Source organism: Aedes albopictus, chromosome 2, assembly GCF_035046485.1.
Source record: "Aedes albopictus strain Foshan chromosome 2, AalbF5, whole genome shotgun sequence".
Taxonomy (NCBI): domain Eukaryota; kingdom Metazoa; phylum Arthropoda; class Insecta; order Diptera; family Culicidae; genus Aedes; species Aedes albopictus.
The window spans coordinates 324359532-324381170 of record NC_085137.1 but is presented as its reverse complement, the minus strand read 5'-3'; the positions used below and the strand labels follow the sequence as shown (position 1 = coordinate 324381170).

The 21639-nt window shown below is 38.2% G+C and overlaps 2 protein-coding genes across 8 annotated transcripts in view; one reads left to right on the top strand and one right to left on the bottom strand.

The window, feature by feature from the left end:
• The first annotated feature begins 5832 nt into the window (after positions 1-5832).
• On the top strand, positions 5833-7270 carry LOC115254258 (SURF1-like protein). Its single transcript, XM_029879830.2, has 4 exons — positions 5833-6189; positions 6251-6372; positions 6442-6636; positions 6828-7270. Exons 1-4 carry the CDS (start codon positions 6019-6021, stop codon positions 7204-7206), a joined length of 867 nt encoding a protein of 288 aa, XP_029735690.2. The 5' UTR covers positions 5833-6018; the 3' UTR covers positions 7207-7270.
• A 9373-nt stretch (positions 7271-16643) lies between these two features.
• LOC109404267 (uncharacterized) overlaps positions 16644-21639 on the bottom strand; it is a 38409-nt gene continuing 33413 nt past the window's right edge. For 6 of the 7 annotated variants that reach the window (XM_029879913.2, XM_029879914.2, XM_029879912.2 and 3 more), the window contains one exon: positions 17603-17792. In XM_029879913.2, the coding sequence (XP_029735773.2) occupies positions 17676-17792 (117 nt within the window). In that variant the 3' untranslated portion in view covers positions 17603-17675. The other variant, XM_029879920.2, reaches the window with a different exon arrangement.

Below are 21639 nucleotides of genomic sequence, written 5' to 3'. Positions count from 1 at the left end.
TTTACATTAAATACAAACAAGTTAAAAAATACAGTAAGAAAACTTTTTGAGTGACTTCATTTTAAAGTCTTTCTCAAAAAGGCACAAAATAGGTAGCTACAAGTTTTCAACATTGTTTTTAATTGAGCTTTATGTTTGTTGGAGTGTGGGTTCGATTCTCGCTCCAGTCGGTAAAAAAAAATCGTCAAACGGAAAATTCCCCACTGGATCATTGGGTGTTTCGTTTGATGTCCATCGCCTAATGTTAGAGATTGCTCAGTCTGTGCAATCTCTGGTTGAAGATGATGTTTTCATAATGTTTTGTTAGGACAAAGTAACTTTTTTCTTAAATTTTTGTTGAGATAAGATCATATTTCTCGGTATCGTACAAAAACCAAAATTACATCAACTTTTCAAAAATGCATAAAGTATAATTGAAACTAAATTATATTGCTGAGATAAATCTCAGCACTTCAATATCCTATGGAAACATCACAGACAAACAGACGTAACACTTCGAACATTTTTCGATTCAAATCATAGTCACGGAAACATATTCGCCCAATGCTAAAAGGACTAAGTTTGGCCGACCACCAACTAGGTGACGGTAGTGAGCAAACGTCAAACTCGAACAAAAACTATGCTAGCGCCACGGTTGGGCAGTTGGACAACTATCAAATTTTGAAAAAGACCGTTAAATCGGTGTACGATGAGAATTATCAGAGTGTTACGTCTGTTTTTCTGTGGAAACATCTTAAACTTTGAAGGAAGCTCCAAAAATGTGTTTGAGATAAACCTGCAAATCTTCACATGTAGTTTGAAACTTCGAAGTAGTTTACAAAATTTGATATGAAACTTAGAGAAATCCACACAGAACTTCAATGAAAATTTTCTGACTGAAACCCCAACATTTACATGGTATATATTCCATTTTAAATTTCCAGATGAAAAAAGTAAGTAATAAGAAGTTGTCATAATTTAAAACAAATTAGCCGATGAGTCAATACCATGATTTTTTTCCTTAGAGAAGTCACGTCCAACTAAAAAACATTGTATAATAAAATAAAATGTAAAGAACTGTTATTGAAGAAAATCTCATCAATAATGCGACATAATTTGTTTCGTTTGTAAATCTTTGTTTCTTAATTCTTATGTCAATGTTGTCCACGTGGACATTTGACGAACCCCCACCCCCCTCTCCGTGGACAAGCGTGGACTTTTCTTGAACCCCCTCCCCCCTCCAAGTTGTCCACGTGGTATATGGACGGCCCCTAGTGCTGTAGCCGAGGTACTATCGACGCGTGGTGATAACGGTCGAAAGTTTTGAGCGCATGCATACAGCGACTAAGTAGTGATCCGAATCTATATTCGCACTGCGGTATGTGCGGACGTTGGTTATATCCGAGAAGAATTTACCGTCGATTAGAACGTGGTCGATTTGGTTTTCTGTTTGATAGTCGGGTGATCTCCAGGTGGCTTTGTGGATATCTTTGCGGGAGAAGAAGGTGCTTCGGACTACCATACCACGGGAGGCTGCAAAGTTTACGCATCGCTGGCCGTTATCATTCGATACGGCGTGCAGGCTGTTTCGCCCGATTACCGGTCTGTACATTTCCTCCCTTCCTACCTGCGCGTTCATGTCGCCGACAACGATTTTCACGTCACGCGGCGAGCTCCCATCGTATGTTAGCTCTAACTGCGCGTAGAACGCTTCTTTCTCGTCATCGGGTCTCCCTTCGTGTGGGCAGTGGACGTTGATGATGCTGTAGTTGAAGAAACGGCCCTTAACTCTCAACATGCACATCCTTGCGTTGATCGGCTGCCACCCGATCACACGTTGTCGCATCTTGCCCAACACTATAAATCCTGTTCCCAGTTCATTGGTGGTGCGACAGCTTTGGTAGAAGGTAGCCACTCGATGCCCGCTTTTCCACACTTTCTGTCCAGTCCAACAAAGTTCCTGCAACGCCACGATGTCGAAGTTGCGGGGATGTAGTTCGTCGTAGATTATCCTGTCACATCCTGCGAAACCTAGTGACTTGCAATGCCATGTTCCAAGTTTCCAATCGTAGTCTTTATTTCGTCGCGTGGGTCTTTGCCGATTGTATCGAGTCGTATTTTCTCCTATGTTATTCGCAATGGGGATTTTTACGGGTGGCTTATTGGGCCTACGCCAACACTCCTGTCTCGCCGGAGGGCCATCGTGCCAGTTCTGTTTAACGTCCCAACCAACACTAGGACGACCACGCTGATGGGGCTACCACCTTGGATCTAGCTGGGCGTGGTGCAGCGTTTCATACTCAGCCGCTGGATGCCAGAACAGACGCTGTTTGAGCCGCACCTCCTTGGTGAACAGACACTCGGATCGTACCTCCTCAATCTAGCTGAAGTCAGAAGGACAACAGTGCCCAGGCTGCACTACCAGCTAAGCACACAACTTTTAGCTGGCGGTCTTTGTCATCGCTTGACCCCTGGAAGCATGAGGTAGGAACTTGTGAGGACCAGAGCTATATTGGACGCTCTCCTTATCGACTCACAGAAGTTCAAGTAGGTCCTTGAAATATTTACTTTGAATTACAAGCTATTGATGAAATCGAAAACCAAGCTGAATCATAAAAAGTACAAACAACAATTTCAAAAGTTTAACTAAAATTGTCAGAACTTCGGAAATTCAAAAAATTGGCCTTAAAGCACCGACGAACCGACGTGACAGCTAGAACAAATAAATTCAAATTTGTTGTCCGCGACGCCATGATGAAAAATAGCCGAACACTATCGCCACCTCTATAACGGCTCGCGATGATTTGATAGCTCGACACCAAACCCCCGTGTGTTCATATAGGAAACGGTTCGCGTCTGTGCTGATTTGACAGAAGCGATCGCTCGCTTCGCTGGTCGACCGTTAAATTAGGGGGGGACAGTTTTGGATCGCCACTGTCACGTCGGTTCGTCGGTGCTTAAAGTTCCACGAGGATATCAGAACATCCGATGATTTCGCAATATTAATATTTATTTTTAACTGACAATTTTTGAGCGACTTTCTTTCGAAGACTTCTTCAAAAAGGCAAGACTTTGGAATGTAAAAAAAAAGTCTGTGAAGCGACACTAGTTTTACTAAACAAAACAAAAACAGCAAAACAGAGATTTCGCGTTTTGGATAATAAGAGTTTGTTCTTTTCATTTTGGCCTAAGAGCATGCGGCGCACCTGAGAAATGTTCACGGCGCACCAGGGCGCCGCGGCGCACAGTTTGGGAAGTACTGATGTACGGATAAAGAATCTTCGTTTTCTACACTATCAGTACCTAATCTGGGAAAAAACTTTTTGATCAAAATTATATGCTAAAAAGTTTGCTAATTGAATTTCTCATCACGTACACCAAGCCGCTTTTAATTAAATATTGTTTTGAATTTTTTAGAAGCATTTGAAAACTGCTTCCCCATGCTAAAAAATCGGTCCTTCTCGCATACAGTAAACTTTTTCCAGGTGGCAGCAGCTGAAGGTACTCTCGAATTGTTCGGAATTCTTCAGGAATTTGGAAACTTCATTCCTTTGGAATTTTCCACCTCTCAAGAGTAAATAAATCAACCACTAGCGCAGTTTGCAGGCCAACACTAGAAGCTCGCCCCCATTCACTAGTTCAAACCTAGATTACAAATGGCTCAATTCAAGATAACATTCTCCAATTAATAATTACGTAAATTTGATAATTTTATGACAAATAATGTGGAATATTTTCGCTTGGTCGATTCTACGATGAATTTGTTTTCAATTAACGTATTTACTTATTGTATGTGATACAATGCGTGAGCTGTACGAGTGCACCGAAAATGTGCTTCCTCTGGGGAGGAATGGGCGAAATCGCAGTGATTTTTTAATTACTTTTTCAATGAAAAACGCTTTATTCAATGCTTTTAAAGTCAATGCTACTAGATTATATTACGGAAAGCCATTTACCTACTTTTTTGCGACAATATTTGCCCAAAAAGTGCACAGATATTTACACGTCATGTAAGCTTCATTTTAGCCATGTAAGCTTATTGTTATGATGGTTTACATGATATATCATGTAAATTTGTGTTATATTTCATGTAAACTCTCAGAGTCATGCTGCAATACAGACATATATTGGAAGTTTACATGATATTTTATGACTTTTACATGATGTGTCATGTAAACTTCTGTGATATCCCACGCTCCAATTATGTGCATCATATGTCACAGAATTTTACACACTTTTTTCGATCTGTGTGTGTTATTGAGGTGATGTAGGGATGATCAATAAACACAACCGTTGTATTGGAGGTGGTTTTACAGAATGATCCTTTATTCTATGTTAAACTTCGAAAGTTGTAGTGAATGACATTAATGCTGACATAGATCAAGGTAGGCATAGACTTTGACGGAGAGTAGGGCCTGACGTTTTATATATATAGAATAAAGGATCATTCTGTAAAACCACCTCGAATACAACGGTTGTGTTTATTGATCATCCCTACTGATTCTTCTGCAGCTTCCACAGGAAGCTTTTCGTCAGCTCCAGTTCTCTCATTCAAAGGACGGCAATATCCTGAAATCCGTTGTTCATCGAAAGTCTTCTGACAGGGCGGCATTATTCCACTTCTGATATTGAGGTGTTGTAGGGATGATCAATAAACACAACCGTTGTATTCGAGGTGGTTTTACAGAATGATCCTTTATTATATGTTAAACGTCAGGCCCTACTCTCCGTCAAAGTCTATGCCTAGTCAGCATTAATGTCATTCATTACAGTCATTTTAATGAATTTCTAAATGGTTCAAATTAAGATTACAATTTGACTAGTTCAAAGCTAGATTTCTTACCCTACAATCTAGTGGGCCGCATTTCCCACGCCACTGACTGGACCCCTTTCGCAGTTATTATAAGCACAGAGAAACAGACGTAACACTTAGAACAAGTTTCATTAAAAAAACATCGTCACGAAAACGTTATCGCCCAATGCTAAATGTACTGTATTTGGCCGGGCCGCCACTAGATGGCGGTACCGTCTACCCCCGTTCGTTTGAACGGCACCTCATGCAAACCAACGGGGTTCATTTTTAATTTGAACGTCTAGCAACTCTGTTAGTATCGAAAAACACACTACTGGCAACCTGATTTGGTGTTTTGTTTTGGTTCTGCGTTCCGTTTCACACCGTTCCATTAGCATTTGTTTGCATTAGTTTGAACCATTTTTAGTTTGAACGATGTGCAGATTAGAGGGGGTCAAACTAAAAAGTGTTCAGATTACATGCAGTCAAACGAACGAGGGTAGACGGTAGTGAGCAAACGTCAATCAAGAGCAAAAACGATACCAGCGCCGCGAGTGGTCAATCGACCTACTACTGAATATTCGAATCAACCGATAAAAAGGTGATCGATGGGAAACGATGAGAGTGTGACGTCTGTTTCTCTGTGGTTCAAATTAAGATTACAATTTGACTAGTTCAAAGCTAGATTTTTTACCCTACAATAGGGGGCCGCATTTCCCACCCCACTGGACCCCTTTCGCAGTGTGGTATAAGTGCGGGATTGTGAATAAAACTTCGATTTTGCATCGAATCGTTTCGGTGTCTTCTGCGCACTTATGCATTGCAAGGTGCTGAATAAGTGCGCAGAAGACACCGAAACGATTCGATGCAAAACCGAAGTTTTATTCACAATCCCGCACTTATACTAACTGCGAAAGGGGTCCAGTGGGGGTGGGAAATGCTCAATTAGAATTAATCATAATTTTATTATTTTAAATAAGGAAATCAAAAAAGTGGTTGTCGGCTAATGACTCTAGCGTCGACTAGGTGTGGAAACGTCAAACCAAATGAAAACAACTTTCGATGCACATCACAACGCTTCTCCCATCATAAACACTGATACACAGTGGTGACCGAGACCGTGGCATAGATGTTATGTGATCAAATCCCTAGTTTAGCCATTCTCTCGCAAAAGGTGTTGTGAATCCCGTGGTAATCAACGTCATTTCGGTTTAGGGATAGTGAATGATAAGTGCAATAGTACTGTAATGTTTCGGTTCATTCAACGTGAAACGCTTTCTAGATTGCGAACATCACGACCGGTAAATCGTATTCAGCCGTGCCGGCAAGCCCATCAGAAGCGACCCCGAGTTCCTCCGCCGGTAAGATTGCGTAGTGATGGCAATCAACCGATTACAGCTTTTGGATGGTTTCTTTTGGTGAGTTTACATTTTGATTGAAAATTTTACCTACTGGTCATGTTTTTGCTAACTTTTTCAGGCCATCCCAGCAACGACATTTGGCCTCGGCTGCTGGCAAGTGTATCGGAAGCAGTGGAAAGAAGATCTAATCAGGACTCTCGAGTCACGTATGCGCATGGAACCGGTTCCCATTCCAGATGAGTAAGTTAGATTACTACACATGAGATCATGTCTTCTAATTTTAAACACACATTCCTATTTTTCGGATAGCTTATCTGAGCTTGATAAGATGGAATACCAAAAGGTAATTGTCCGGGGAGAGTTCCTTCACGATCAAGAGCTGCATTTAGGCCCTCGTGCGTTCATCCAGAAGGGTGATTCAAACACCACGGGTGGTCTGTTTTCGCAGAAGGAGGCATCGATTGGATATCTGGTGATTACGCCATTCAAATTGGAAGGAAGAGAGTAAGTAACACTTTTAATTTGTGTATTACGAAATTTCTAAAATTGACCTGGCATAAACTCTCAACAAAATCTATTAAGGAACACAATAATTAAGGAATTAATGCAATAATTCCGGAAGATACTACTGTAGGAATACTTGTAAGAAATTTAGGAGCTCCATAATCCTTACTATTGCATTTTCCTTTTTTTAGGGACAAGATCCTAATCAACCGCGGTTGGGTACCGAAGCGATTACTCGATCCTGCTTCTCGCCCGGACGGCCAAATCAAAGGCACCGTAGAGCTGCAGGGTGTCGTTCGCCTACCGGAAAATCGTCCCCAGTTTACTCCCAATCAAAAGGGAGCGATTTATATGTATCGAGACGTGCCCAAAATGTCCGAACAGTGCGGAACGGAGCCATACTTTCTTGATGCGACGGTGGAGTCAACGGTGCCTAATGGCCCGGTGGGTGGACAAACTCGCGTGACACTGCGAAACGAACACCTGTCGTACATCTTCACGTGGTTCAGCTTGTCTGGATTCACGTCGTGGCTGTGGTTCAGACAGGTTGTCAGGGGAAAGTCGTTCTAGGATTGTTGTAGATTTGCTAGTGCATTTGCACTGTGCATTGTGAAATAAATTTCTTTCTGTTGGAGATTTGAGCTTTTTTTTCTGTAGAATTCCCTTATATGCTGAACAACATTTATCGGGTAGGGGTAAGCGGGGCATAATGAGAAGCTTAAGCAATTAAGCATATTGTCACCAAATGCAGTAAATTAAGCGCAAACAATATGCAATTTTAACGTGTAATCCTCATTTAAACATCTACTGACAAAAGCTAATCGTTAAAACTCCGAAGAAAGTTATGAATGTTGCAAAATTTAATGTTTTCAAAAATGTATAAAATTGTGGATGGCGCTTTGTGCCATGAGCACTAGGGTGGCCCACAAAGGTATGAAAAATAATAATTTTGAAAAATGCCTAGTCTTACCTCCTAAATCAGTTGTTTTGGACTCCCAGAAGCTACGTTCAAAATTTGAGCAAAATCGGTTGAGCCTAAGGGGGCGCTCAAAACGCTTGAAGTTTGCCGCTAAGTGGCGCTGTAAGCATTCAATAATCAAACCCTTAGGTAACTATATGCCAAAGAACTTTGTCGCAGACCGCGAAGTGATCCGACCGCTGTGGAAAAATTATACCCTAGGCAAAGTAAGGCAAAGTATTGAGATTTCATTTGACCAAATTTTCCCTTTTTTCGGATTTTCTGTTTTCTGACTAATGTTTCGCCATCAATTCATTGAATTTGAGATAATATAGCTACAATCAATCAATTTTGTTTTAAAAATTTGGAAATTTACAGTGCAAATACAAGGTGCTTATTATACCCCACACTCCTACGTGTCGTAGCTGGTTTGAATTTCTACTTCCATGAACGGATGGTTCAATTCAAGCCGCCACAACCGGCTTCTCTACGATATTTCAAGACGCCCTGAAATGATGAATCCGAGGAACAGGATACGCCAATATAGGAAAGTAAGAGTAGCCGGAAAACGAATCCACCGAAAAAGGAAAAAAGAGCATGAGGAAAATGTGATTACTCAGGCGCAAGAGAGTAGGAACAGAACACTCTGAAGAATTTTCACGTCCGAACAACTTTGCCGAAGACACCATACCGCTAAAATGACTTATAGGACTTTTATGCGAATAACGTAAGCAAAATATGCTACCGTTCAGAATATCGACCTTGTTCATATAAATATTTTCTCTGAAGACACCAAGTGTGGATCTCGACGAGCTAGAGGTTTTTTTTTCCGTGTATTTTCAGTCCTGCCCCAGTGTGCGACCCCTTTGCCTAACGTCCAGGTTTTGAACGGCTAGTCTGATGATGACTACTAGACCTAGACAGGCAAAGATCTCATGGTTATGATCTGTTAAATGTTGTTCGGCTTTGCTTTCGGTTCTATCGATCGGTGATACTTGTTCAGAGATTCATATCGAGCGAACGTTACTGATTTGATTTTTCGCGAAAATTTGACATGAATTTTACACATCGTTTACGTGAAATGTGGGTGAGAGCTACTGGAATCTTAGGTACATTTTACGTGAAACCATGATTAGTTCCACATGAATTTCACGTAATTTATACATGATTTTTGAATGAAAAAAGAGCAGCCGCACCAGCTTGCAACGTATTTAAAGAGGCAAAAGTTTGAAAATCCTTACAAAATGCAATGAAAAAGCATATATCGTAAAAATCATAGCATTGTATAAGGATTTAATGTCACGTAACTTTTGAGGTTTTCAGAATAAGCATGAGCTACGTGATATTTCACGTAAAACGGACGTGAGAATTATTTAGAATGAATGATATGCGGAGATTTTACGAAACTGTCAAATGGCGTGCAGAGAAAAACAGCGCCTTCTTCTTCCGACCGTGATGGAAACTTGCTGATAGGGAAAACAATGGTGGCTGCCAGGAGGAGAGAGCACTTCAAGGTATTGATAAACGGTGGGTATGGAAAAGCAACAGACAGAATTCGAACGACGGACAAGCTGTGGAACCTCCAATGCTAGACGAGGTCAAGACAGCCATTAAAGTACTGAAGAACAACAAGGCTGCTGGCAAGGACGAACTCTCGGCCGAGCTTCTCAAGCACGGCAGTGAGCAGCTTTCCTATTCCCTCCTAAGGGATGATGCACAAATTATGTCACGCGAAAATCGACCTTTTTCAACCCAATGTCGATCCGGTCTTGGTAGTGGTGCTAGATAGTGAAAAGTTTGATGTAATGGGCAAATTTGTTTAGCTCGGTACTAGGGTAAATGTACCAATAGTGGTGCTATTGTTAGCTCCTTGCAGTAAAATAATTGAATAAAATTGGTAAAACCACAACATAAAAAGTCTTAAAACGTTAATCGGTAGTTTTTCACTTAAATTTGCTAGGAAAACTTTAAAACCCAAGTTTTTTCTAATAAATCACTTGCACCAACCTGAGGCGAGACTCGCGAAGACGGTCTTCTTTTTCTCCACTTTGTTATTTTTTTCTTCTTCCTATCTGTGTTGACATTATGTTTTGGGCTGGTGCTTCAAACACGTACAGGGGATAGACAAAATGATCGGGACAGGCAAAATTTTCCCTTCTCAAAAAAATTTCAAATAGCTGTAACTTTTCGAAAAGTGCATCAAATATTCTCAAATTTTGACTGTAAGTGTATCAACTATTTGTGTATCAGTGGACAAAATTTGGAAAAGATCGAACTATTCTGCACGAAGTTATAAAGATTCTAAAAAAGGAATAATTATCCGATAGCCAACTTTGAGCTGTTATATCTCCGGATTCAATGAACCGAATGCAATGAAATTTTGACCATTTATGACTTACACCGTGTCCAATAAGTTCTCATACAAAATACAAATTAAGAAAATATAATTTTATTTCACATCTGTGATTCATATTTTCAAAATGAATACATGTATTGAAGGGCCACATAATACCGATTAAATAAAGCATACATTTTAGAATAACATTATTTTCTATTTGTTTTTATAAGCATAGCAGTACACTTCCGTTTTCTGAAATTCGTTTGCTCCGGCACGCAAGAAAATGTTCGAAAAATGTTTCATTCTACGGCAGCTTAATAGAGTCCATAAGGTTAAATTTTGAGTTTTTATCCCAAGTATTGTGCCAAATGGATATACTAATGCTGATACAATACAATTTTGGTGATGATATGGTAAGAAATTTGCTAGTAAGCTTCACTTGAGCTAATTTCCTTGAAAATTATCGTAGTATCAAAGATAAACATCATAAAACGTAAATTTTGGACAAAATTTACCACAACAGGGATACAAGTACGTTTTAGAAATGAGAATGTTGTGAATCAATAAGATAAGATACAGCCATGCTTTTTTAACACACCAAATCTCATTAAAACAGGTAAATGGATATTTTTGTTCGATTCACGTATTATTTTGTACAAAATAAAATGGCTTCGTACTCCACCATTATACAGTCTCATATTTTTTCTCTTTTGGTCATAGTTACTACTAGCAATGGTGAGGACAGGAACCTAATATGTTTCAACTTTAAACCATTACTCGTTAAAATGTGACGAAATACCAAAGAAATGGCGTGCGTGCCATCTGAAATGGACTTACGACACATAAGCGATCAGCAGAGATGGATAAAGGACAGTTAATTCCAAAACATATACTGCATCTGATCAGTGTTAGTTTGCCTATCAAAAAATACATTTACTTTGATAATCCTAATTAGAGATGTGAAATGAATTCAATTTGATTTTGTATGAGAACTTATTGGACACGGTGTATATAATGAGCTTCAAAAAACTTTTGACATAACTTAAAATTTTTAACACGGAAGAAAGTTATAACGATTGGATTATTTTTCTAATAAATCACTTAATTATCTAAAATTTCAACATCGTTTCAAAATTCAAGATGCTCATTATAGTTCATTTAAATTCCCTCTGATTGTCTTGAATACAGATATGTTTTGAAAGAAAGTAACAACATAGGCGGCAATTCATTGAAAAAGTTATAAGATGCATATTAAAAATAGACCAATTTACTAAAAAATCATAAAATCAATGAAATCGCTATAACTTTTTCTCTTGTTAATAATTTAAAGTTTAGTCAATCGTTTTTTCAGAGCTCATTATATAAGTCATAAATGGACAAAATTTCATTGCATTCGGTTCATTGAATCCGGAGATATAACAGCTCAAAGTTGGCCATCGGATAATTATACCTTTTTCAAAAATGATTATAACTTCGTACAGAATAGCCAGATCTTTTCCAAATTCTGTCCACTGATATACAACTAGTTGATTAACTTACAGCAGGGTGGCCACTCAATTTTAGTTTTGGAATTCCCGTCTTTTTCCCGGTTTTCCCGGTACGATTTTTCAATTTTTCCCGGTTTTCCAAAATGGACATTTTTGGAGTATGTAACACCAAAGATATCCGATTAACAAGATGGCCATGTGAAGGTGCTTTCCATACAAATCGCAGGCAACATGTCTTTTTAGTGACGGTGCTGCCATTAAGCGAAGCAATATAGAACTGTTGGCCAGTTCACAGTAGCATACTAAGACTTTTTTCAGGAAACAAACCAACTGACAGTTCTGTCTAAAACAAAACATTGTTGATTATTCGTCTCAATTCACTAGGTCCCACTAACTTATAGTTCACGAAGCCAATAGAATTCGGTCAATTTGGTAGATATATTCATATGCGGTCGTTACCTGCTGTTTGAAATTACATTCGATCTTCGTCTGTCTTCCTATGCCGACTGAGAAAACGTCTATAGGACAGGTTTTCTATACTGCAAATCAACGCGTCGACGGTGCCATCTGATTACTTTCTGCATAAATGGGAGTGTTGCGAACGTTTCAATGAAACTTTGGACTGGCTCCTGCTGGTTCCTCAGCTAGTGTGTGAGGTTTCCTGATTCAGCCCACCTTGGAACTTCAAATACAGTCGGAAGTTATTTTGTACGTTGCGACCCGATTTACGTCCACTGCAATCCACAGAGGTAGCAAGCTTGCAGCTCTAGGAGGGGGGTGGGGATGCAATTGGAATGGAGAAAAAACATAACTTTATTCCACATAAATACATATTTAAAATAAAATTTTACGGAAATTGATTTAAATTTAATTTTGAGGTATCCTCTCCATTGATTACGGATCACATTCTTCCAACTGAATCAGGAGCGCTTATACATTTTAAATGGATCGTGGTCCTTTTCGCTGTTCCGGAAGGTTTCGACGAATCGTAACAACTCGAAGGGAGGTAGCTCAGGCTGGCACACATACCGAGGCAGTTCTCTTGAAGTCTGGTAGAGTTAAATGCAATGAAATTGGCCAATACGGACATCTGGTCGAATTGATCCTCGACTATTCGTCTCTCCTTTTCAAACATAGTGTAACCAACGTGTAACATAAACTCCGGGTACTTCTTGTATTGACCAAAACGAGCCGAAGTTTCTTAATCCTGATGTGCTGGAAAAGAAATATATTCTTATTTTTCGTTAGTTCATGTTATACAAAACCTTGTGCAAACCAAGGTGCAAACCTGTATTCATTCCCATTTGATTTGATTTTTCCAAGTGATAACAAACAAAACAACCATAGCGACCATAGTAACCATGAAAAACAAAGCATACTTGTGCCACTATTTTCGTTCTATATTGCCCCGCAAGTTTGATGATGGCGCTGTATTCGTGCTTCCAAGAAAATCATGAAGTTGAGGGGGTCTGGTAACACCCAACTATCGTTTTACGTAAAAATTGGAACAATGTAAAAAAACCACTCAAAATTATGTATTGACCTAGTAAATACTAATACTTTTGCTCAATAAACCATATTTAAGAAGGATTACAGTTGAAAATAATCAAACTGTTTTAGCACTGTCTTGCAACAACGTTCTAAATGATGATAAGAATAAAGATTTTAAAAGCTTTTCTTCTACGTGAATTCTAACTTATGTATTTCACACTGCAATGAAGAAGTACTCCACCCTCTTCATCTTTTAAGAATGATCACCAACCATGGTTATAGGGCACCGCACTGTTTTGATTTTGTATGGGATTTTGAAGTTTCGTGGCCTTGTTGTTTACAAGATTTCTGTTAGAGTGAAAGAGAAGGAGAGAATTTCATGCAGTTCCCTATAAATAATATCAGTCAATGTTAGGTCACGCCAAAAAAGCGCAGATTATTGGACGCAGCTTAATTTCCTCGAATTTCTCCCTAATGTGGGAATAAAAAAAGAAAATTTAGCTGAAACCAAGTGTAATTCTGAACAAATATATTTTACTGAATTGCAGAAACTTATTCTTATAACAAATTTTACACCAATCATTTCACATCAGATGTGGAGTAATTCGAGTAATACGCAATCAAATGAATCGATTTATGGATCTTACAGTGTGACAGTGTGAGTAAAGTACTGTCCACGTACATACTGTAGCTCCTAATACTAATATTTGTTTTCTGTTGGAAATGTATCAACGAAAAGTATTTGGGAACAGGTCCTATTGAAGATAAAGTGAATATTTTAAAGTGCACGTTGAACAGGAAAACCAGGCTGGTACTTCCGCTTCTTCTGAATACTTAAATTTAACTTGAACAGCTGTCTAGATATCTAAGTCTTTAAACGAGCCGAAATAAATTTGTCCAATTTTAAATATAGTTTCTAATCACAGAAGTCTGAAAACAATTTTGGAGACGTAGTCACGTGCTTGCTTTCAGAAACATATGAAATATTAATATTCTATTTCTTACAACTTTGAACAGCCAAAAAAAGCGTTCCCGAAAAAAAAACCTGAACAACATTTTCTGCAAATTGGCTTACTTTACAATAGGTGTAAATTAATAGAGTTTTGGATTTTTTGATAATGGTTCCACTATTTAAACAAGTAGTTAGTAGATAACCCAAAACTAATGGTGTTACAATAATATTCTGAAAACTATTACATCTAATTCCGTTTGTATCAAGTTCGTCGAAAATGTTAAATATTCTGATTGAAAGACACAATTCTATCTCTTCCAATTCACTTTCAATATTTAACCCTCTACTTCCCATGGTTGCTCTAGAGCATCATCGATGTTCGACGAGCTCGAAACGAAAGGAATAAATTAAATGTGATGCAATAGTTTTTACAATACAATTGTAATCTCATTAGGTAAACCCAACTAGCAACACACGTTTAAATAGTGAAACTATTGACAAACAATTAACTGTAAAACTTTTTCGTTGATTTCGAAAACTGGCCAATTCAGAATAAGTTTTATTCGAGCACTTTTTTCGGAAACGCTTTCTTAACATAGAAATAGTCGTTCAAAATCGTGGGATAGAAAGAGTTAATCCTTTATGAAATTGTTTATGTTTGAAATGATGCTGAAGTTCTAAATTTATTCACAGATTCGATTAAATGAATTAGTAAAATTTCGAGAAAAGCAAGGTTGTACAGGATCTTAACCGATAATTTGAATTCAGCTTGCTTATACCGATTATCGATGAGTTGAATAAAATTAAAATATGTTAACCAAATTTCTCTCAACAATAATTTTCCCGGTAATCATCTCAAATTCCCGGCTTTTTCCCGCTTTTTTCCCGGTCGTTCTGAATTCCCGTCTTTTTCCCGGTTTTCCCGTTTTTCCCGGTTCGGTGGCCACCCTGTTACAGTCAAAATTTGAGAATATTTGATGCACTTTTCGAAAAGTTACAGCTAGTTGGACATTTTTTGAAAAGTGAAAATTTTGCCTGTCCCGATCATTTTGTCTATCCCCTGTACGTGACCGCATCACCTCACATGCAGTGTGACTGAATTCCATTCACGCACAAAATCATGTTGAGGTGAAATTTTGCATCGCCAACAATCGCCAAGCAAAGTAATCATTGGAATATTTTGTTTTCAATTTATTTTTTACAGTACAGGAGAAGAAAATCCTGCTCGGAGTGGATTTTGGCTTCAGAATTTATCTCGGATAGCAATACTTTACTCGTTTTAGGTAACGTAATCAAACGGGCTACAACTGACAGCTCAGTTGGGTTGCACTTGACGTTGTTTTTTTTCCTCTTCGCGAGTCTCGTCTCAGGCACCAACTATAGGTACACTGTTCCTATTGTGGTGGTAAAATTTAACATTGGTTCCTATAGTGGCGCATCCCATTGAATTCTTATAGGACCCACCACTATAGATGCAAAGCCGCAAAAAGTTAAGGAAAATAATTGTTTAAAATAGGTTTTTCGAAAAATCCTGAACACAAAACTTATGTTTTGTCTTTTATTAGGTAAGCTGCCTATGATCGCATAATTGTCCCATATGAATAGGAAACCCAGCAAAGATGGGACTGATATGCGATCATGGGCAGTAAGATGCATCTATTAAAAATGTCATTTGCAAGCTTTTTGGTCGAAATAGTGCTAAATTGCCGCTACTACCACTCTCGCTACTACCTCCACTAAGGGAGCTTTTACCCTAGCCGCCACTAGCATAACAGTCCCATCTTTGCTGGGTTTCCTATTTATATGGGACTGTTTTGCGAGTGGAGGCAGTATAGTAACGTACGATAATGATGTTACCCACGAGATGATAAGACGGATTGCGAATGCAAAGCGGACCTTTTTCAGTCTGCAAAACCAGCTGAAATCCCGTAAACTGCAAACGAAGACAAAAGTCGCGTTGTGCAAGACTCTGATTCTTTCGGTTGCTTTATACGGTTATGAAACATGGACGTCGAAAGAAGTTGACCGAAAATCCTTAGATTGCTGCGAACAATATTCGGCGGTAAACTGGAGAATGGTATTTGGCGGCGTCGCATGAACTACGAATTGTACCAACTATATAGAGAAATTGATATAGTGAAGCGAATAAAACACGGCAGGTTGCGGTGAGCTGGGCACGTAGCTCGTATGCCCGAGAAACGACAAGCTAAAATCATATTCAGCAGTGAACCAGGAAGGGGTCGTTGACTTCGTGGAAAGCCGCGCACACGTCAAGTACAAGACACTGAAGACGACCTTACAGTTGAGGTCGAAATACGTATCTGTCAAAGGATGCAAATTCTTAGTGGAATTCAAAGGAACAGTACTTAACGCGATTTTCTTTTTAGGAACAATTGATTTTAAGAATTTTAATCTTTAAAAGAATAAAAAATTCACTACTTAGATTATACAACATAAATTATAAATAAAAATAATTTATAATAAATAATTATCAGAAACAATTGATTTTTAGAATGTTTTCTTAAAAAATAAAGATTTCACTACTTATATTATACTATATAATTCCTTGACCTGAAAAATAGTTTATAACTGCCAGGCTCACGTCTAATCTAATAAATACAAATACAAATACAAATATAAATAAATATAATAAATTAAAAGGATATTGTATGAATTTGAAGGTTTTACGAGTGTTGCTAAGCTGACTGTATGCAGCGAAAGAACTTTATAGTCGGAGGGAAGGTGATGTATCGTTAACGGAAAGAGAAAACCCTGCCATGATATATGACGTGTAGAAAACGTATCGTTGCAAATCTACCACTTCATTTCAACTTTTATTTCTAGAATCTTCTTCGTTATCCTTATAGGTACTACTTAATCCATCTTGAAAAAAATGGGCATATATTGTATCGTAGGTCTTTGAACGAAAATAAAATATTTAAAATAGCATCAGTGTTGCAGTAGGTGTATTATTCCTAGAGATAACCCTTAACGTGTATTATACTTAGTGTAGGTATATAATATGTACCTAGTTATATTATTATTCATTTGTAAGCTAAAAAGAAAACGTTAAGTTGCCAAAGAAACGTAGATCTAGAAGATAACTTCTGGACTCAAAAACTGTCTAGTGAAAACTGCTCAAACCTGCATGGAAAACATTGTTAACGTGTTTTAGATTCATAGTAACGCATATTCTTCATTACACCACGAAACAGAACCTCACTAAGTCTAGCTTTATGCTATTTTGGCATATTGTATAGATGTAAGAAATCGTATTTCTTTCGTCTTGTCTACGTGCGATATGTCAAAATGATTCATAACTACTGATTGGTAGGTAATGTGTTTTAGGTTTAATGAAGAATTTGGTACACATGATCCCTGCTTGTATCAGTAAAGGAAATTTATGAATCATGAGAATTGTTTCAGTTGTATTTATCCATTGTTTTATTTTCAGCAACTAGAAACTAGACTTATTTACAAATTTTGTTGATCCATAGATTAGCGTGGACATTATTCAGTATATACAATTTACACAGCTTTGAACCATAAGCATATCAGCTTACTTGCGTAGTACAAATTTTCTAGAGCAAACGTTAGTGCAACACTCTACATTTATCTTCGAAAGCTGCTAGGCTTTGTTTTCGGATAACCATTGCTGAAGTCCGAATGTCTAAAGCGTACTTCGCACGGAGAAGGATACCATCTGCGGCAGCCACCTTATTCCTCTAAGCCGGCTGTAAAGAATCGGAATCAAAAATATGGTTTGTACGGTTGTTGGGGCTATATGCATTTGGGCTGTGATATTTGTGCAGGTTATTCGTTCTTTTCCGCATTTTTTTCATCGACATTTCCGGTGTCTGCATTCTGGTCAGTTTTGTTCGTGGGATCATCTTCTACCTGTTTTCGCTCCTCACTAAGCGATTCTTTCGGCTACAAGTAGGGGATAGCATGGGTAAACGATGGTAAGAAAAAGGGAGAAAAGAAAGCAATGCACAGGAGAAGGAGAGTTGTAAAATGAGTAAAACTATAAAGAAATAAAAGAAACTGGGATGAGTTCTAGAAGATAGGCTCGATTAGTGTAATGTTAGCAATGCGTTCACCATGTGCTGTTAAATTAGATTGAAAGCAATCAAGATGCTATACATGATCATTTAGACGGATTAGTTTTCTACAACGTTACGGCTCAACACTGGCGAAAATGTGAGCTATTAGACATCGATCACTACTCGTAAAATAAGTTAACTTTAAGTGTTGCCTAATGTTTTGATGTTTTTGTTACGTCGTAGCATTTTTTTGCGGTGGTTCTTTTGGGATTACTGTTATGGGGCTGTCCATTTATTACGTAAGGGAATTTTCTCGATTTTTGAACACCTTATCCCTCTCTTGTAAGATTATCACCCCCTACCTCCACAAACCCTTACGTAATTATTGGACGACCCCTATACTGCACGGTGCACCGCTTTAGGGGTGATACACAAATTATGTCACGCAAAAATAAAACCAAATATTCACATTTATAGGGCTCTGACGTAATAGAGCAGCATAAGGCCTTAGGGGCTGTTCATAAACCACGTTACGTAGACCAAAATTTGGCCATCTCAGACTTCTCCTCTCCCCTCGTACTTTTGTCCATACAAAAAATTTAAAATTTGTATAAAGCGTAGACTTTGGCCAGAACCACCCCCCTCCCCCAAAAAGTCTACGTGGTTTATGAACGGCCCCTTAGCAGTCGTCTCGTATCTATGAGCTTTTCTTTCAGGTCACTTTGAACAATGATTAGCTATAAGATATGGTAATCATTTCCTAACAGGGATATCATAATGTAAACGCCTCAAATGAAAACTGGAATCAGTGTGTCCGCTTACCCTACGTCTCCACTAGACAGAAATGTCTTGCCATTTTGCTGCCAGAAAGAGAAAACGTAACAGAAATGATCAACACCGCTGCTTTCCATGCAAACACCGAGAGAACATTTCTGTCATGACACATCTGTCCAGCAAAATGGCAAGACATTTCTGTCTAGTGGAGACGTCGGGTTAGGATTGAACATTCCTAGACAAAACTTAAGCTGTGAAAGCAACTAACGCTGCAAACCAAAAGGTAACCTGTCAGAGGAAATACGACTACATGATTGACGAATGGATCAACAACATTTATGAAATCTCGTCATCATGGTTTCGGAAGTGGTTAATAATATCCACTTGGAAAACAGGACAACATTTATGATGTGTACCGTACCGTACCGTACGTACCGTCGTTGGGGATGACAATAGGTCAGAGGGGCGGGATTGGGTCAGAACAATGTCTGAAATATCTCATCAAATATTGAGAATATTGAATACAAATTTTCACGGTGCCATCCTCGTAATTGCTATCGTTCTTGTAAAAAAATAGGTTTCTAGGAGCAATTAGGGAAATTTTACAATTGTTGCACGGTTAAAAAATCGCCAATTGTTGCACTGCCTATGATCGCATATCAGTCCCATATTTGCTGGGTTTCCTATTCATATGGGACAGTTATGCGATCATGGGCAGTGCACACCTCATAAGAATAACATGGAGTGTGCAACAATAGGCGAGTTTTTAGCCGTGCAACAATTGGAAAATTACCCTAGTAGTTTTTTGATAAATCATCGAAAAAAGCTTGAAAATAAGGTCTTTTTAAAATGCCGCTTAGAGAGCTCGGTGAAACATTACACTTTTAGGTGGATTGATACTTTTTAAAATCTCAAACTCATATTTATCATACACGCAACCAAAAAACCTTAGGAAATTCATAAGATTTTTACCATAATTGAACTATATGAATGCCATGAGGAATATCTTATGAAAACTAATTTTCATAAGAACTTCTTATGTAATGCCATAAGGATAATTTATGAAAACTAGTTTTCATAAGGTATTCTTATAGCATACATACAGTTGAGTTATGGCAAAAAATCATAAGATATTTATATGAATTTCGTTAGTTTTTTCGCTGAGTGTATGTTTTAAAATATGTAAGTAGTATCAACCTTGACCAGCACTTAACTAACTTGCTATGTTGTCAGTGCGGAATAAATTCGGTTCACTTGACCCATTGTCACCCCCTCGAAGGTGTGAGAATGGATCAATTTCATGCACTTGTTAGTTTTCGGGAAAATTGACGAACTCCATTTTTTTCAGGATTTGTGCACAGTGTAATCAGAATATGGCACCGCAAGTGAAGCATAGGCAACAAAGAAGGCACGGCAACAACGCTTTGTTTTTTCGTTAGCAAATAATGACAAAGATCGCTCCCGAGTTTGTTTGCAACAAAAACGGTAGGAAAATTTGTCTCGTTCTGTTCACATCGTGATTTTTGCATTGTTTTGTAACTGAACTCGACTTTATGGTTTACATGAGTCTTAATTCGTCAAAATGCTTATGAATTCGATGATGTGAGTCGAAAATTTCTGCAGAAAAGCCGAAATATCGACACACGCTCCGAGCGTGACGCTCGACAAGCAATTTTTATTTATTGCTCTCATCGCCTGACATGCGTTTGTTGCGGGGCGCCTTTTTTTACCAACATTAAACCGCTTAGTACAAAGCGTTTGTCTTTCGGCGTGATCCGTTTTTCGTACCCTGTTTGTGCATGTATTACCAAAAATCATATTCCAAGGCTTTTTCATGCAAAGAAGCAAAAGTTATTGAACAGTGAATGTGAAAGTATGCATTTTTGACCCATTGTCACCCCCAACGACGGTAACTCGAAGGTCGCGGAGGCTCCTATGTTTTGATGCGACGAGTAGCGGAAGAGTCTACTTCGATGATCGATTGTTATGTCCTATTTCATTACGCATTTGTAGTGTTCCGATATAAGATGTCCAGTTTTATTATATATTTGTAGTGTTTCATTATACTTTCGTAATATGCTTTACCACCGAAAGCTATCTGCTGATAGGTCTATCACGATTCTCCTTTCGAACCAACTAAATTGTTGGATGTTAAACACGGTTAGTTTTTCCAGCAGAGAGTGAAGTCTAAATAATGTATGGGAAAATCAAATTGACGCACCAAATCAAATCCATTGACGCACCAAAATCCGAATTATAAACTCAAATGTGTAAGCTGCGGTATGCCAATGAAACCTGGTGTGTATCAGTAGAGAACACTCAACGACTAACGGTGTCCTTGTATATCGTTCGTGCTCAACAGATTCAACAGGCCCGACTAGTGCGTAGTCGTTTTTTTTTTGAGTCTAGCTGTGTAGAAGTACTGTGAAAAATTGAAAAATAAATTCTACTTTTGTAGGAAAAAAAACTCGTAAGTCTAGATATGTCTACACATTACAAAAAGAAAGAACTGTCATCAGAATGCAGCAGCGATAAACCGCAGCTATCGCCCTTCCATCAGTAATACAGAATCGTCCATCAGTTACCTTCGAAGCGCACCAATAAAGACAGACACTTTGTGGTGTAGCTTTCGAAATCTTTATTGGGGAGAAAACATTTCAAATATTACACCAAATTCAATTGTGACTCATTCGTTAACCGTTTTTCTCTCTCTTCCAAGTTTGCAGATATTGTTTTTTTTGTATTTGTTGTATTTTCAATCAGTACCCTAAGAGCCTAGTTGCAACCTAATCGATATTATTAATATAATTAATAATTATTATTTTGTAATCCTTCTTCTCTCAGTTTATTGTTTATTTTATTAAGCCTAAACGACAACTAAACTCTTCCGTTACGTTTTTTGTAGTTTTTTTTTATAATTTAATAAGGATCTTGTCTCAGAACAATACATACAGGGATGT

What these genes read in the sequence shown, in the direction of transcription:
- LOC115254258 (XM_029879830.2), top strand. Translation starts at nt 6,019, where the DNA reads ATGTTTCGGTTCATTCAACGTGAAACGCTTTCTAGATTGCGAACATCA. An exon ending in CCGGTTCCCATTCCAGATGA is followed by an intron (nt 6,373 to 6,441) that starts GTAAGTTAGATT and finishes TTTTTCGGATAG; the next exon opens with CTTATCTGAGCTTGATAAGA. An exon ending in TTCAAATTGGAAGGAAGAGA is followed by an intron (nt 6,637 to 6,827) that starts GTAAGTAACACT and finishes TCCTTTTTTTAG; the next exon opens with GGACAAGATCCTAATCAACC.